At 51.4% G+C, this 18074-nt stretch overlaps 1 protein-coding gene across 1 annotated transcript; it reads right to left on the bottom strand.

Moving 5' to 3' along the window:
- Nucleotides 1-3762: 3762 nt before the first annotated feature.
- Nucleotides 3763-15352, bottom strand: LOC144247830 (serine/threonine-protein kinase pim-1-like). The gene is made up of 7 exons (XM_077789487.1): nucleotides 15323-15352; nucleotides 14997-15121; nucleotides 5962-6391; nucleotides 5553-5603; nucleotides 4982-5348; nucleotides 4127-4306; nucleotides 3763-3869 (listed from the first exon to the last, which is right to left on the bottom strand). Exons 1-7 carry the CDS (start codon nucleotides 15350-15352, stop codon nucleotides 3763-3765), a joined length of 1290 nt encoding a protein of 429 aa, XP_077645613.1.
- Nucleotides 15353-18074: the final 2722 nt, after the last annotated feature.

The raw sequence follows: 18074 nt of genomic DNA, 5'->3' as shown, positions 1-18074 counted from the left end.
CTTGGTACTTTGACTGGTCCTGAGACCTACAATCAACTACAACCTTTGTAACAATTCTTTCAGTAACACAGCTTACATTTAAGTATTAAGCAAAAAGGCATCTCCTCTTGTTCTACAATTAAGTGCAGTTTATTACTCAGAGCTATTCACATTCCTTTTAAAACATGCCTAAATTGTTGCTCTTCTCTCTTATTTACCAAATGCCTCTCTTTTCTTGACACTATCTTTTAAGAAAGGTCTCAATACTCCACTTCCCAGCACAAAGTGTCCCAGCAACTCACCAAGTGCACACACTGCAATGATGACAGGCCCTGCCACGAATGCATTTCACAGCAGCCTCCAATTTGGCAGCCATGAAGCCAATCCCACCCAGAAGAATTTTCTTCTTTCTGCCACTCTTCTACTGCTCTTTCTGCCAAGGTGATTCCTGGCTGTTGGCCTTCAAACCCATCACGGCTAGCAGTGCAACATCCTCATCCCCTGATAGCCCAGGTTCCTCCTTGGCCAGCAAGTAGATAATCCGAGGCCGTGTAGTTCTCTGGAGTCCCCATTTGTGTTTGTTGGAGCTCATAGGATGTGCTATTGGACATTTTAACAGCATCATTTGCTACCTATTCTAATAATCCATTCAGCTCCTTCATGTCAACTCCACAGGACAGGGCAGCACACATGGGGCGCAGGGCGAACCAGAATCTTTTGCTTTCTGAAACCCAAGACACTCTTTGAGTGGAAAATGTTCTCTGGGCCCTAAGTCTTCCGTGTGCTTGTTGCTGAAGGAGCCTAAATGGTGGCCCTGCAGCTGGGAGTGGTGTGACACTGACACTGACCAGCTGCAGCACCCCAAGTTCTACTGACATTGGCAGTGATGGTAAAGCACAGAAATCTTCTGACACTGTTGCCTCTAGAACTATAACAGGGTTGGGTTTCTCCTGACGGGAAATCTGAGTGAATCCTGTCTCACTGATCATTGTATTCCTGTGTCCCACAGCAGAGTTTTCTGTAACTGTCCCTTCATTGACTCCGTTACGAGGCAGAGCCCATTGACAGAGTTCTGGCCACCACACAGGGTGAGCCCTCCAAGGGAACCCCATTCCTCCCAGCTTCAGCTGAGAACATACCCAGCAATTAGTGACACTGAGTGCTTTGGCTACCTTGGTCTTTACATTTTCAAAACATTTTTGATGACTGATCCCTTGGTGAAACTCTGTAGTGTTTTGGCAAACAAAGGTTCTGGCTGACTATCAAGGTACAAATTACAGACATCAGTAGTACTGTAGTGACACCGTTCTTCATTCTTTTAGCCCAATCTCATTCAAGTTAGGAACAATAATTCTGTTGTCCATGGAGCTGGCACCTTTTTAATTCCAGAATAATGCCCACAAGGTCCTTTAGTGTTCAGCTTTACCATGTTATCTGTGGGTAACAAGGCTTGGTGGGGCCCTTTCCCCTTTGGCTGGAAGAGGGCCAGGACCTCTATTTAGGGAAAAAAAAAGGAAAAAGAAAAAAAAAAAAACAATTAGATGAATTGTAAAAGATACAAATAAAATCCAAGTGTTAGTGAAACATCTTCTGTAACTTTGCATTAAGAGGTAAATGATCTTTTTAAAAAGAGAACTCAGTTATTTACATTGTAAATGTGCTGATGGCATGGATCCATCTTACTGACCTCAGCAGTCTTTTTTAAAGTTTTTGGGGGTTGTTTCCAACATTGTTATTTTAAATTGTGGTCAAAGCAATAGGAAATTGATTGGGGCCCTTCCAGCCCCAGACAGGACTGGGAATCTAAACTCTGTCAAACCCCAAATCCTTTAGAAGATGACCTTCCTTCTCACTCTGTGAATGAGCTGCACATTCCCTCTGAAATTTTGAGGGGTTTCTTATGGATGAAAAATCCCACTTACGGCCTTTTGCTCTGGTTTGGAAGTGGGAAGGGCAACTCTCCATTCATCAGCTCCAGACTGCATTGCCTCAGGAACACGGCTCACTTGCCAGCTTTGGCCACTCATGGCACTTCTAGAGGAGGAAGAAAGTGCAACTGCACAATTCCAGCCAAAAAGAAAAGAAGAATGAATAGTGGAGATCCAGGCATTCCTGCAGAGATTCAGGGGTTCAGCTGGGACTGTGGAGAGTCTGGGTCCTTGCCAACTGGATGTGTGTCCCCAGCTGCAATCTCCTGGCCTGCAGGGGAGTCTCACTCACCTGCCAAAGGAGAAAGCTCAGGCACTGTGCTCAAACGGGCTTGTCTGATGCAAAGCTGTCAGAGCAATGGGAGGGCAGAGCCAGCCCAGCTGTGCCCAGGGCAGAGCCCAGCAGAGCCCTGGCAGAGCCCAGGGCAGCCTCAGCACCCGCAGAGCCCGGCTGCAAGGAGAGAAACCAGAAACCACCCGTCAGCTGAAGGCTCCTGTCCCCTTGTCCCAGCTGCCCACAGAGCCCAGGCCATGCTGGCTGTGCCCAGAGCCGTGCCCAGAGCTGCCCATCACTGCTGCCTTTGGGAGCAGAGCAGGAGGGCAGGACATTCCCAGCCTGCAGCCAGCCACAGCACATCCAGCCCTCAGCAGCTGCCCAGAGCAGGAGACTCCTTGTGCTTGTTGCCATCTCCCAAAAGCTCTGATCCCACCATGCCAAGCAGGCCGGGACTCACCTCACGCCATCCTCCGCTGGGAGAAAAGCTGGTCCCAAATGATGTCCTCAGCCTTCTCCAAGGGCACGGCCCATCCACGCTGCAGCTGCTCCCAATCGCTTCCCAATCCTGACTGGACCATACAGAGAACGCTTCTTCGAGAAAAACAAACAACAAACTGTTGAAAAGTGATTAGAGACAAGGGGAAGCAATAAAAAAACTCTTATCTCTGTCAGGGATCTGAGGAAGGCCCAACCCCCTCATGCTAGGGAAAATCCCACCCATGGGGGAGAGAAGCCCACACTTTCTCTCTTCCCTCCTGCACTGCCTCCCAAAATAACAGTGATCCCAAAGCAAACAAGGGCAGTGGAGCAGCCCAAGCCATTCCTTGCCTGCAAAGCACAGCAGCCCCTGCACAGGTTCTGGAGTCCCACCTCTGCTCCCACCATGGGGGTTTGTTTGTGTCGGGCTGGCTGCCCCAGCCCCAGCCTCAGCCCAGTCCATGCTGGGTGGTGGGGGCTGTTAGCAGGGCCAGGAGCAAACTCCCATTTTGTATCCACCCCAACCCATGCCCCCAGCCCTGCCAAAAAGCAGCTGGGCAGCCGACTGAAGTTGCATCTGCCCAGCACAGGGGGAACCTTTTGTTCCCAGCCAGTCTGAGCAATGTACAAATCTGGGAGCATTTCCCCGGCTGTGGACTCATCTGCAAATTCACTGTGGAGCCTGGCTTTGGAGAAGGTGCCAAAAGTTCATCATCTTCAGCTGCCAGTAGCCAAGTTGAGGAAGAGGTTATCATCCTTGATGTTGTCCTTGCTGTCTCCAGCAGCCCCACCTGGTACAGCTTCTCCAGGGGCTCCTTCTCCTTCCCTGGGGGTCAGACCAGGCTGTCAGGGCTCTGCCCAGGGCCCCAGCTGTCAGGCAACTGGGACAAGCAAAACCACCTTGGATGGCAGCCACCAGTGCTGGGTAGAGCAGCTCAGCTCCAGCACAAGGGCTGCATACTCCCACCAAACAACCCCAGTGCATTGATATAGGCAAGGAAAAAAGTCTGGGTTTCCTTGCTTCTGATTGCCAGGGCATGTGTGGAGCTGTAACTTACCAGGGCCCTGCAGCAAAGTGTGCATGAGGCTCTCTCCCTTCATCTATGACAGGTGAATATCCTGTATCCATGGTTCACAGAACAGGTCTTCTAAGGAAGGTCTGTCCAAGAAGTGCATGGATAAGCACCACCTGATAAGTTCTTGGCACTCTGGGCAGAGAAACCAGAAACCACCAGTCAGCTAGAGAAGGCTCCTGTCTGCTTTGCCCCACTCTTCCCATGCCCAGGCCATGCTGCTTTTGTGCTCCCAGCTGGGCCTAAACTTTCCTATCAATTCCCTGTTGTGGAGGAGAGCAGGAGAGCAGGACATGTGCCACCTCCTCAGCGGCTGCCAGAGCGAGATGCTCACGAGCCCGCTGCTGTCTCCCAGCACTGGTATTCCCCCGTGGCCAGAGATGAGGATCCACCTGGAGAGAGCCGCTGTGGCAGCGAGAGCTGATGGTCCCAGCTGATTTTCCGGCCCCTCCTGAAAGGGTGCTGCCCGCAGACCATCTGGTGCAGCAGGATGCCCAGGGACCAGATCGTTGCTGCCTCGCCATGGTACCAGCCCAAGCGGGTCCATTCCGGGGGGCTGTATGACAGTGTTCCTGTGGAATACAAATGGAGTTCATCAGGGGGATGCTGCTGCTTCCAGAGCCTGGCCCCAGCATCCCTGGGCATGCAGGGGCTGCCCCAGTGGCACACGAGGTGACTGCTGCACTCTCGCCAGCACCTGGGATTGTGTACAAACTCAGGGCTGGACAAGAAGCCACTGGTGTTGGAAGAGGGCAGCAGAAGCCCCAGCAAGGCCTGACCATGACATGTAAAGCAAAAACCCACTCAGGGCTGGGGGAAAAAAACAGGTCCTTATCTTCCCTACCTGCAGTGCCCCAAAGATATTATGAAGGCAATATTTTATGTTTTCATAAAATATTATGAAAACAAGGTGAGTGGAGCAGTCCAAGCCCTTCCTCTTGCCTGCACACCAAACTGGCTGGTGCACTGGTCCTGGCCCCCTCCTCTGCTACCCCCACCCATGGGTGCTTTTGTCAGGCTGGCAGCTGCTGCTCCAACCCCAGCCCCAGGCAGAGTGGTGGGCAAAGGCCGCCAGCAGGGCTGGAAGATGCCTCCCCACCCAGCCCCACTCAAAAGCAACTCAGGTAAAGAGTCAGTACCCTGACTGGCAGCAAAAGGGAGAATCCTCGCTGCCACACCCAGCTTGGCCTGTGAGATGTTGGGCCATGAGATGGTGGGACCAGGAGCACACCCCTGCCCGGGCTCACCTGCAAAGTCAGTGTAGGCTGTGTCCTGCAGGTAGGTGCCACAGCCAAAGTCGATCAATTTTGCCTGGCCAGTGGCCAGGTCAACCAGGATGTTCTCTGGTTTTATATCACGGTGCAGGACCCCGCGGCTGGTGCAGTGCCGTACGGCCTCCAGCACCTGGCGGAACAGCTCCCGTGCCACCTCTTCACACAGGAACCTCCGTGCCCGAATGAAATGCAGGAGGTCCTGAGACCGCTCCGGCCGCTCCAGCACCATCACGATGCTGTTGGGGAGCTCAAACCACTCCAGCAGCTGGACCACACCAGGGAAGCCGGTGGACACCTTGTCCAGCAGGACGATCTCCAGGGGTGCGCTGGTGCCGTCGGGCTGCGGGAGGACCACGGTGCCACCAGTGGGACTGACGTCGTGCCAGGGCAGGGGAACCCCTCAGCCTGCCCGGGATGCTCTGCGCCCTGCGCTGGCCCCACGCCCGCTCCCCATCGAGGCGTCCTGGTGGCTTCCCCCATGCCGGGCCTCGCCTCATCCCCGCCCGGCACGGCCCAGCTGTTCCCGCTGGCCCCGCTCACTCACCAGCTCGCCCCAGCGCCGGACGCGGTTCCGTGGCACCCTTTTGATGGCCACCTGCAAGCCAAAGGCAGCAGCGGGCTGAGCTCGCCGCCCGCCCTGCCGAGCCCCATCCTCCTGCTTCCCTCTCCTCCTCCTCCGCCTCCTCCTTCTCTTCCTCCTCCATCATCCTTCTCCTCCTCTCCCTCCTTCCTTCTCCTTCTTCTCTCCCTCCTTCCTTCTCCTCCTGCTCTGCCTCCTCTTTCCTCCTCCTCCTTCACTTCCTCCTCCATCCTCCTCCTCCTCCTCTCCCTCCTTCCCACTCCTCCTCCTCCTCTCCCTCCTTCCTCCTGCTCCTTCTCTTCCTTCTCCTCCTTCTCCTTCCTCCTCCTCCTCCTCCTCCTCCTCCATGCCCGCCGCCGGCCCCGCCGCTCACCGTGGCGCCGTCCGAGAGCCGCGTGGCTGCGAACACTCTGCCGAAGCCGCCGCGCCCCAGCAGCGAACCCACTCGGTACCGCTCCTGCAGGGCCTCCTGCGCCTTCCCTGCGGGCGGGACGCGGCTGTCAGCGCTCGGCCCGGGGCCAGCAGCGGCCCCCGAGCGCCCCCCGAGCGCCTCGGGCCGGCCATCCCCAGGCCTTCGGTCTCGGCAACGGGACACGGGAGGCTCGGGGCCGGCGGCCGCGCTGCCGAGCGGCGGAGCTCGGGCCGGGGAAGCCGCAGCGGGGGCGGCGGGAGCGGCCGTGCCGCGTGTGTCCTCCGCGGGGCCCGGGAGGCGCCGGCGCCGGGGCCGGACCCTGCGGCGGGGCCGGGGCCGGGCTCGGGCCAGGCGGAGCCAAAGGGCGGCGATGCCGGCCCAGCCCCAGGCACTGATGCCCGCCCGGCAGCGCCACCGCCAGCACGGCCAGAGCCGGGCGGAGGCGAGACCGCGGCGGGGCGGGCGGGGCCGGGGACGGGGCAGCCCCGCCCGGGGCCGGGGGCGGGCAGGGGGCATGGCCCGGCCCGGCATGGGGAGAAGGAGGCGGGGAGAGGAGGGACACCGGCTAAGGACACCGAGGGGAAGGTGTCCGACAGCGGGAGAGGGAGAAGAGAAAGAGAAAGAAGAGAAAAACTGCTTTTGCTGCCGCTGCTGCCGCCGCTGCTGCCGCCGCCGCCGCTGCTGCCTCTGCAACTGAAGCACCGAGGCCGTTTGTCCGCGTGTCCGTTCCCCGCTCGCCCCACGAGCCCCACGGCCGAGCCCCGCGCGCCCCGGGGACAGCCCCTTCGTCTGTCCAGACACGGGAACTTTGCAGTGTGGAGCCCAGATCCAGAGTCCTGACTCCTGCACACTGGCAGAGGAATCCCCTCTGCTGTGTCGCTGCTGTGCATTGTCCTTGCTGAGGCTCAAACACCCTTGGGGCACATTCCCTTGCTGTAGGATTCGTACCTGACCCAAGCACTGCACTTATGTCTCCAGCGTTGCTTTCCAGTAAAAACAGGGGAAGGAAAACTGCGTGTAGCTCATGGTATTTTAGAGTGTTTATAACTTGCTAAATGACCCATCTTAGAGGTGAGATCCATTTGGAATTCATGGCATGGAGAAGTCGTGCAACATGGAAAAGGGGAGCATAGAAAGAAAGAGGAAAACATCTTAGATACTTTCTTTCATTTTCATTGCACTTCTGCAAAGCTGTTCCACTTCTCCAGGAATCTTCTCCTGTCTGCTCTTGACAAGAACCTCTCATGGAGAACAAGGTCGAGCTTCTGTCCCAAGATTTGCCACCTGCTCCAGCTTCTCTTGGCTTTCCACACTGCACTGTGTATGCAGCACGACTTTTGCAGCAAAGCAGGCCAAATGTTTAGAGAACTTTACATGTCCTTTCTTTTCCTGGGGGGCTGGGGAGTTGTGCCACTGGTGAAGTGGCACAATTGTGACTGTCTGTCCTGGTTTAGGGCAAATTTTGTGAGGAAACCTCCAAAAGGAGTCCGTCTACAAATCAAGTTCAAGCAGCCCCTCTCCCTACTATTTCAGGAGAAGACTTCCCTGGAGAAAATGGAAAAAATCAGTTTATTTAACAAGTAAAGTGTTCACAAGCATGAATAATATGAAATAAACCCCCTCAGAGTTCTGAAGAGATGGCAATTCAGAAAGTCCTTTTTGTGGGTTGTAGTTGGCTCACTCGGTCTCTTCTCAGTCCCTCTGGCACTGGAATGCAGGGTCCCAGACCTCGGTGGGCCACAGGTGTGAGCTGCCAGTGTTTTTCTGGGTTTTCAGTCCAGAGCAGGTTTAAACAGTTCTAAGAAAAAGGAAAGTCTGTGATGGTTATTAAATTGTTCAAATGTTCAACTCCTGTTTGTTGGCAAGAAACCTTTCTGTGCCTCTGAGTGTCACCATCCCTGAGCCCAAAGGACACAAACCTGATGAGTTGTGGTTCCCACTGCAGGGGCACTTGGGACCTTGGCTCTGCACAGGAGAGCTCTTCATCCACTTTCTCTCTTTTCCTCCCTCTGGGCATGGAGGAAGCTCCTGACTTCAGCCTGTGACTCGTGTGTGGAAAGAGAAAATCTGGGCAGAATCGGGGCAGGGTGGGTTTGGGGGGACCTTGGGATCTGTGCTGGACACAGAAAGTGTTTTACATTGCTCTGAGACTGGCTACTGTGCCAAGTGGATTTAATAGCCAGCAGAGGAATGACTTCTGCATTTGATGGAGCTTTGCCTTCCCTTGGCTTTGTTGGCTGACTAGAAATGAACATCCCTCTGTGTCTCAGGCAGCTCTTACTCCAAGGAAAGCAGGTGGGAGTTGGAGCCAAGGAGCTGAAACCTGCAGGTGCAGCCTGGGCTGGAGGGAGCTCAGATTTGCACAAGGCTGCTCTGAGTGCCAGGGCTTGGATGGGGGAAATGGTGGGGTGGGGGTAGGGACAGAGTCTGATGGATTGTCAGCCATCAAGGGTCTTGATTTTCATATCTATTCCAACTGCATGAGGAGGTACTTGAATTAAGTGTCAAGTGGAGCTTGCACATATTCATTTATGTGGAGTAAAAAAATGAAACAGGACCTAACAAATCTTTTCTGTGTCTTTGTAAAAATAAAGCATTCACTTTGAATACACTACTAAAGCCTGCCTAATTAATCACAAAATATTTGAAAACTTAAATCAAATTATTCCAAGAGGCTTGGCTTGTTCAAGTATTCTGAGTGTTAATGAGCTTTGGGGCACTATTTCTCCAGTGAATCTAACTCAGAGTACACAAATTATTGTAATTCCTTTTAAATGTCTCCTTGAGAGAGTTGCTTGGGGGATGAGGGTCAGGGCTTGTGTGTCCTGCTTGGCACAGCCCAGGCAGGGCTTTCACAGCCCCATCCCACACTCCATTTCCCAGCTGGAGCCGCTGGTGCCTCTGAGTTCTGCTGCCCCAGCCCCAGGGAGGACTTGGGGTCATTTGGTCTCTCAAGAGCTGGGCTGGGAGCTCCAGAGGTGGCTGTGGAGCATTGCCTGTGCTGTGCCAGGGACTGGCAGACACTGCTGGGCTGGGATAGAGGCTCTGGGGGGATTGGGGTTCCAGGGCAGGGCAGTGCTGGGGTTCCAGGGCCGGGCAAGGCTGGACCTGCCCCTTGCTCCCCCACACACAAAAGGTTTCCAGCCAACAATCTCCTCCAGTCTTTCACACCAGGTAATGTTGGAGGTGTAATCCCAATTCTGGACATGGGCACCTGGATGAGAAGGAGAATTCTGTTCCATAGGAAGGAAAGCACAGAGCCCCAGTGTTTGGAAGGCAGATGAGAGCCTCACAAAGCCAAGGTCGGCCAGACTTGTCAGGAATGGCAGATTGTCTGCAGGCAGCCTCTGGATATAGGGAATTTTGGAGACAGAATCCCAATTTTGGCCATGGGCACTTGGAGAAGCAGGACAGTGTTGTAATGCGGGCAGCCTCTCTCACCGCAATACCCCGAGCAGTGGAGTGCTGGGCAGTGAGAGGGAAGAGAACGGGCGGCTGCTCCCCCTGTGAAGCTCTGCAGTCCCACTTGGTGTGGGGAGGCAACACAGGACTTGGGGGCGAACAGGAAGGTTTTATTCAGTGAGCCCCAAGACCCTCTGGGGAGGGCGAACAAAGGTTTTATACCAGAACTCAAGAGGCGGGGTATAGGAACAGCAACCAGTGAGGGTACGCCTGGGGAAGAGTCTAAGGAGGGACTAACAGAGCACAAACCTATCAGGGGAAACAGGGGAGAGGAGTAACACAAAGTAACCAAAAGGGTGCTGAGCCTCACTAAATAGACAGGGAATGCTCTGGAAGCAGGGGAGGAGGCTACGAGGAGTGACAGGGAATGTTCTGGGGAAAGGGGCAGGGAAAGGGAGGATTGACAACTTGGAGGGGAGGGGGGTAGGGAAGAGCTTGGGAAGATTGACACCTGGGGAAGGGAGGAGACTGGTGGGGGAGGTTGAACATACACAGAACAAATATCAAACTAAAGAAAAACACACAACAGGACAATTCTTTCCCATAGGAAGGAAAGCATGGAGCCTTCCCCAGTGTTTTGGGGACAGATGAGAGGTGACCCTCATGAAACCACTTCCAACCAGACTTGTCCTGGCAATATTCCTATGGGAACAATCCCTGGATAAAAGGACATTTGGACGTAAAATCCCAGTTCTGGCCATGGGCACTTGGAGGAGAAGGAGAGTTCTTTTCCACTGAAAGGAAAGCAGGGAGCCCCAGTGTTTCCTGTCCCAGTGAGCCCCAGTAGCAGAGAAAAGACCTTTAACATGCCAAGGTCAGCTGGACCAGTCAGGCAGTCCACGGGAGGCCAAAGCAGCCAGACCTGTTCTGTGTTCCTTTGGTTGCATGGGGCCCCACAGTGTCAGAATTGCTCTTTAATTACAAAAAGACATACAGTATCACAATGGACCCTTGGTTCAATGGGGTCCCACAGTGCCACAATAGCCCCTGGGTTCCATGAGACCTCCTAGTTTCACAATGGTTCCAATGATTCCATGAGGCCATGGAGTGTCCCAATGGTCTCCATGGTTCCCCAGTCCCCACAATGACACGTGAGTCCTCTGTTCCATGAAACCCACAATGTCACAATGGACCTTTGGACCATGGGGGTTTGCAGTGTCACAATGGTCTCCTTTGGCTCCACAGTGTCACAATGGACCACTGATGACACGAGGCCCCACAGTGTCACAATGGTCCTCTTGGTTCTGTGGGGACCCCAGGGTCACAATGGTCTCACTGGTTCCATGAGGCCTCACAGTGCCACAATGCTTTGCTGATTCCATTAGGCATCATAGTATCCTAATGGTCTCCATGATCCAATGTGTCCCCCAAGTGTCACAATGGTGTCCATTGTTCCATGGTGCCCCACAGTGTCACAATGGCCCCTTGGTCTCACAGGCCCCACAATGTCACAATGCTCCCTTGGTTCCATGGTTCCTGTGCTGGTGCATTCCCTCCTCCCCTTCTCAGGCCGCCCTGCCAGCTGAGAAATCCTCACTGGGCCTCGGTCTTGGCCAGCAGCCCCTGGGCTCAGCTCCTCTGGAGCTCATCACAAACATGCTCTGCTCCAGGCACTGCTGCTGCCCAGCCAGCTCCTGGTTACTTTAGGAGCAGCCCTGGAACTGTTTGTGTCCCCTCGGTGGCACAACATCCCTGTTCTCACCCTGCCAAAGAAAGCTGCTGATGCCAAGTGCTGGCAGGATGAAACATGGCTGGGACTGCAGCCCCTCTCTTGGGGCCCTACAAACAGCGCTCCAAAAGGAGCCCTTGGAGCTCTCCTGGGCCAGCGACTCCCTCTGAGTGGGGCCTCTCCGAGCCGGGAACTCTCCCGTTTGTTGAATTCGGGGATCCCGAAACAACGAGGGAGCCTGGGCCGATCCCCCCACTCCTCCAGGCTCAACCCTTCCCTGCTGGGGAGATGCCAAAGCATCCTCAAGGAGCATTTCCCTGCCCTCAGGGGAATTTCTCACAGGTGCCTTGCACTGACTCTCTGTGTCTGTGTGCACACAGGAGTGCCTGTGCTGGGGAAATGTGGCAGAAATGCTGCTCCCTGAGGGCTCTGAGTGCCCTGGATAGCTGAGCCTGTCAGGCCTGTAAGTGATGTCAAGTGATGCAGCCTAAGCTAAGTTAAATGCTGCTAAGAGTTGTTCTTTTGCTATAAGTTATAAGCTGAGCTAAATAGTGTTAAATGATATTCCTCTGTTAAATTGAAAAGTCGTAGGTTATAAGTTATGTTAAATACTGTTCATATCTGTTCTTTTGCTAAATTTTGAAGTTGAAGGTAGAAGTTAAGGTTAAGGTATAAGTTAAGTCCTGTTAAATTTGACCTCTGTTCAGCTTTTGGCCCATATTCCTTTTATCCTTGCCCTCACTGTCCTATGTGTCCCTATGCCACATAAAGGGACAGTTCTCTGATCATTTCTGGATTGATTGCCTGAATTTTGTTTGGATTTGTGGTTGATTTGTTTCCTAGGCGTTCCTTAAGTGTGAAGTGTTCAGTCAGGAGCAGAGTGACTCTTGCCAGGGAACTTTGTGGTGCTGTCGCTTAATATTAAATCTGGTTTTTGCTGCTCCCTTGCCGGGGACTTTTCAGCGCTCTCAAGCCCTCGTTGGTAACAGGGTGAAGGAGCCGTGGCCCAGGCTCTGGCCCTGGGGGACACAGGGACACTGCCAGGGGTCCCTGTCCCCCTGTCCCACCCCCCACAGCCCTGTGTCGGGCTCTGGGGTCGATCTCGTGGAACATCCTCTGGGGGAGGCTGCGGCGACGGGGGCGGGGGGACCCGGGGGGACAGGGGACCCCCCTGTGCATGAGCAGTGTTGGACTTCTCTGGGGGGAACTGGGGCAGAGTGACCTCCTCAGTGAAATCACACAGCTCCTGTGATGTCACACAGCCCCTGTGATGTCACACAGCCTCTGTGATGACACACAGTCCCTGGGATGTCACACAGCCACTCTGAGATGTAACAGGCCACCTGGGATTTCATACAGCTGCTCTGTGATGTCACAGCCTACTCTTTGAGGTTCCAGTCTGCTCTGTGATGTCATAAAATCTGCCCTGTGGCGTCACAGCCCAGCCTGTGATGTCACAGTCTCCCTTTAATGTCACAGCCTGCTCTGTGATTTCACAGTCAGCTCTGTGATGGCACAACCCACTCTCTATTGTCTCAGCCTTCTCTGTGACATCACGCAGCTGCTCTGTGATGTCACAGAGCCCTTATCTATGATGGCAGATTCTCCTATGTAGCCTCACAGCCCATTCTGTGACATCACACAGCCAGCCTGAAATGACACAGAAAACTTTGTGACATCAGAACCTCTCCTATGATATCACAATCTCCTCTGTGATGTCACAGCCTGCTCTGTGATGGCAAAACTCACTTATCATGTCACACAGCACCTCTTGGCCTCACAGACCCATGCTTTGATGTCACACCTTCAGTGATGTAACACAGCCACCCTATAATGTCACAGCACACTCTCTGACCTCACAGCCTGCTCTGTGATGTCACATAATCACAGAAACATAGAATTACTGAGTTGGAAGAGACCTTTAAGGTCATCAAGTCCAACCCATGCCCTAACACCACCTCAGCTAAACCATCGCACTGAGTGCCACATACAGTCTTTCTTAAAACATATCCAAGGATGCTGACTCCATCATCTCCCTGGACAGACAATTCCAGTACTTTATCACCTCTTCCATAAAAAACAATTTTCTTAATATCCAATCTAAATTTCCCTTTGTGCAGCACAAGACTATGTCCTCTGGTTCTGTCAGCTGCTGTGAGGAGAAAAAGACCAACCCCCACCTGACTGCAACCAGCTTTCAGGGAGTGTAGACAGTGATAAGGTCACCTCTGAGCCTCCTCTTCTCCAGGCTAAACAACCCCAGCTCCCTCAGTTGTTCCTCACAGGACTTGTGTTCCAAGCACCTCACCAGCCTTGCTGCCCTTCTCTGGATACGCTCCAGGTCCTCCATGACCTTCCCAAACTGGGTGGCCCAGAACTGGACACAGCACTTGAGGTGCTGCCCAACCAGTGCCGAGCACAGGGGAAGAATCACTTCCCTGCTCCTGCTGGCCACACCATTCCTGATCCAGGCCAGGAGCCATTGGCCTTCTGGGCCACCAGGGCACACTGCTGGCTCATGTTTAACTGGGCTTTCGACCAGTGCCTCCAGGTCCCTTTCTGCCTGGGCACTGACCAGCCACACCATCCCCAGCCTGTAATGTTGCAGGGGGTGTTTGTGGTCAAAATGCAGGGATGGGCACTTGGATTCACTAAGCTTCATCTTATTGGACTCTGCCCATCCCTCCAACCCTTCCAGGTCTCCCTGCAGAGCCCTCCTACCTTCCAACAGATGGACACACGCTCCCAGCTTAGTGTCATCTGCAGATTTACTAAGGAAAGGCTCAATCCCCTCATCCATGTGGTCAATAAAAACATTGAACAGAGCTGGCCCAGCACAGAGCCCTGAGGGACACCACTGGTGACTGTCCCCAGCTGGATGCAGCACCGCTCACCACCACTCTCTGGGCCGGCCATGCAGCCAGTTCTGAGCCCAGCACAGAGTGCTCCTGTCCCAGCCGTGGGCTGCAGCTTTTCCAGGAGTGTGCTGTGGGAGACAGTGCCAAAGGCCTTGCTGGAGTCCAAATAGACACATCCACAGCCTGTCCCGCATCCACCAGGAGGGTCACCTGGTCATGAAAGGAGACCAGGTTGGTCAAACACGACATACCCCTCCTAAACCCCTGCTGGCTGGGTCTGACACCCTGACATCAGAATGCAAAAGGGTTACAATGGGAGTTTGGAATATCCCATGCAGATGCTACTTCTATAGTGAGAGCTTGTCCTATATGTAGTTATCATAATGGGGGTCATGGCATGGGATGGGGAGTTAAACCTCGAGGTCTTTCATCTAACGAACTTTGGCAGATGGATGTTACTCATGTAAATAGCTTTGGTCGCCTAAAATATGTTCATGCTACTATAGCTACATATAGCAAATATCTCTGGGCAACGGCTCAAGCTGGGGAAAAGGCATTACATGTTATAAGGCATTTGTGTAGTTTTTTTGCAGTAATGGGAGTGCCAAAGCAGATCAAGACAGACAGTGGTCCTGCATACATTGGTGGCAGGGTGGATAGGTTTTTGAAATCATGGGGGATCAAGCACATTACAGGAATAGCACATTCTCCCACTGGACAAGCAATAGTAGAAAGAGCAAATGGAACTTTGAAGAGATATTTGGAAAAACATAGGGAAGTTGGAGATGTGCAGGAAAGGCTAATGAAAGTGCTCTTTGTTCTTAATCATTTGTGTATATTTGGGGATTCGGAGGTACCAACTGCAATGGTACATTATGGACAAAAAGAAATGAGTAAAAAGGACAAGGAAGTATGGGTCAGGTATAGGGACCTAAAACAGGTATTTGGCAGAACCCAGCAAAGGTCCTATATTGGGGAAGGGGATATCTTTGTGTTTCCACCCCTACAGGTTCACTCTGGGTGCCAGCGAAGTGGACCAAACTGGCTCTGGATGATTCATCTCACAGCCCCCCTGGCGGATCAGGATCAGAGGAGAATTGAAGAGAAGCTGATCCACATAGTGGGACACCTTCTTCAAGAGATAAGAGGACTTTCCCCAGTGATCGATCAACTTTTGCCTTCAGAGTCAACTTTTCTGGCAATTGTTACGAGTGTTGAAGCTTTACAGACTGCTCATATACCGGGACCAAAGAATCCCGAGTGCCTTGGTTGTGGGAGTTTTAATTGTAACAGTTGGGTTGCTTTTATTTGTGGGGGTTGTGGAAAAACGTACTGGGAAGACCAAGTATTTTTGAAACGACATTTGTGGTGTAGAAATTGTGCCTTTCAAGCACAGGGAGAGACTTGGAAGAAAGATTTAATACAAGATACAGGCTTAGGAGTTGCTTTAGCTTTGCAGTTATTTGAAGTGCCAGAACAAAATATATTAGCTTTTTCTAGGTGGGAAGCAGAACACGCTCGTGATAGGTTGATTAGACAGGCAAATTCAAAAATTTTATCAACAAGGTGCCAAAAGCAGGTGAAGGTTTCTATAAGACCTTATTTAAGAAGACCAATAGTAGGAAATCCAGACCTAGAGTTAGATAGGCTTATTGAAAATGTGCAGGCATTAAAATTAAAATCAAAGTGGAAGTAACCATGAGGGTGATAAGGTGGATAATCTATCTTGTTCCTTTGACTAATCTTTGTTGTGAAATAATGCAATTTAATCAGCCCAGAGAAAATATTTGGGTAACCTTGGCTAACATGACTAATCAAAGTTTGCTATGCCTTAGCTCGGGAGGGGTGACAAGTCCATTTCGCACCTGCTTAACAGGTGTTCCTGTCTGGAGACCAGAGGAATTTTGCGGGTTGATAAAGAACCAAATGCTTTGCAAGAACTTTGCAAAGGTGAAAGGGCCAGACAAGAGCATGGGTTACACAGAAGCTCAGAGAGATGGCTATAGGCAATGTTTGTTGGTACTTTCACTTAAAGAAACATTACAATCTCCACCAGAAGAATTAGATCTCTTTGGAAGTGCCAATGCTAGTTTAGGGAATGTTTCGACAGGAGGATGGTTTAGCTTTGTTCCATTGAACTTGCAGAATTTAAATAACCCAAGGGACAAATGGGCTTCTCTAGACTCTTCACTGGACTAAGGTAGGGTAGCATCACAGTTATATTCCAACTGTGATGGTTCCAAGATAACCAAACCCTTAAGGTTGTCAAAAGGTGTATTTTTGATCTGTGGAGATAGAGCTTGGAATGGAATACCGGTAAAACCACAAGGGGGACCCTGTTACCTAGGAAAACTAGCGCTGTTCCATCCTAATATGCCCTTGCTAATGCAATGGGACAGGTTAGGGAAGACAAGAAAAAAGCGTGGCGTGCACGACTTACAATGTGATCAGGTTGGACAACCTCAGTTTTGGAGTACCTTTAAACAGGTAATAGTGGCAACCCTGTTACCGGGAGGAGCTGCCAGAAAGGCTATGGTTTTAGCTGAACAATTGGGATGCTGGGCTAAAGATGAACTTAATAAAACATCAGAGATTTTAGCCATGCTTGCTATGGATGTACAAAGTGTAAATCATGCAGTACTGCAGAACAGAGCAGCCATTGATTTTTTATTGGCCCATGGACATGGATGTGAGGAATTTGAAGGTATGTGTTGCATGAATCTCTGACAATTCTGTATCAATACATGCTAAGATTAAAGAACTACAACAGGGCCTTCATCAATTAAAAGAGGAAGATGGTCTGGGGATAGAAGAATGGCTTAAAAGCTTAGGAATTGGTCCTTGTCTAAGAACCTTTATTATGTATGCAGTGGGAATCTTGATTGTTGTTTTACTGCTCTTGTTAATCTTGCCCTGCCTGTTTAGCTGTCTTCAGCATCTAGTAGATTCAAAGATGTGGACAACTAATTTAATGGTTCAAAACAGAAACAGGGGAAGTGTGGAGAGTTTTGTGGATAAGTGTCTTCAGGAGAGAGGCCATGACTATGTGCAGTTAGTGAAGCAATAGCTGAAAATTGCATAGTGCAGCAATAGTGGATGTAGCAACAATATCATATGTCCTTGGGTAAGCTAGTTCCCAGCAGCAAAACGGTCAGCAAAAAGATAAGTATAACTGAATGTAGAAAGTCTCCCCAAAAAAACGAAGCAAGCATAGAAAGTTCCCAAAGGTGGGGTTGACCCCTTTAGATACACCAATAAGGAGCTTAAATTTTGCAATGTGTATGAGCTTGATTATAACGGGTATAACTGTACATACGTGCTTGGAATAAACTGAGACTTGTTGAACATTATAAAATGTGCTTGTCTCCTGTCATTTTCCACAAAAAGCTGTGCAGAAAGAAGTAGTTACTTTGTACAAGGGGATGGGAATGAAGCACTTTCTAGAAATCAGCAAATTTAGCAGAACAAGCTAACTGCAAAAGGCTAATTAACCACTGGCTATTTGAGCAGACAGTCTTGTAAAGCATGTGCAGAAACAGAGGTAAAAAAGTTGAAGCCTGAGGAAGCCTTCTGAGCCTTCATCCAAAATGACCAGCAGGAGGCTGGCAACTGTCATCATTAAGCCCAGAGTTACACAAGCTCACCAGGAGACTGAATTGCAGAAGATGAAAGTTTAATACAGAAGCTCTCTCTTTTATAGACAGGTTTGACACCTTCTACTTGACTGGCTATTTAACAAAAACATCTTTCTCACAAACAGTCCTTAAGAAGAACAGAAAATCAGAATAGAAAAACACCACCTGCTGGTTGTTTATACTAACAAGTTATCATCGTTTCTGCAACTCCCTAAAAGGTCTCACAAGCCACTGTGAAAAACGAATGTCGTGTCTCCCTCTCTGGCCAGGCTGTCATCCACAGATGACCACCTTGTGCAGAAACTGCACATGTGCTACAAGGGCTCATATAATGATGTAATTAGTATACATGTTGCAATATGAAGGTTAGGAAAGTATAATGTGTACATTAAGTTAAAAAGTTTAAAAGCTTGTAGTGTGCAAGGAATGGACAAGTGTGTTTTTGGTGGA

Source organism: Lonchura striata, chromosome 34, assembly GCF_046129695.1.
Source record: "Lonchura striata isolate bLonStr1 chromosome 34, bLonStr1.mat, whole genome shotgun sequence".
NCBI classification, from domain to species: Eukaryota; Metazoa; Chordata; class Aves; order Passeriformes; family Estrildidae; genus Lonchura; species Lonchura striata.
Note: the sequence above shows the minus strand (reverse complement) of the source record. Positions and strands in the feature narration are given on the sequence as shown.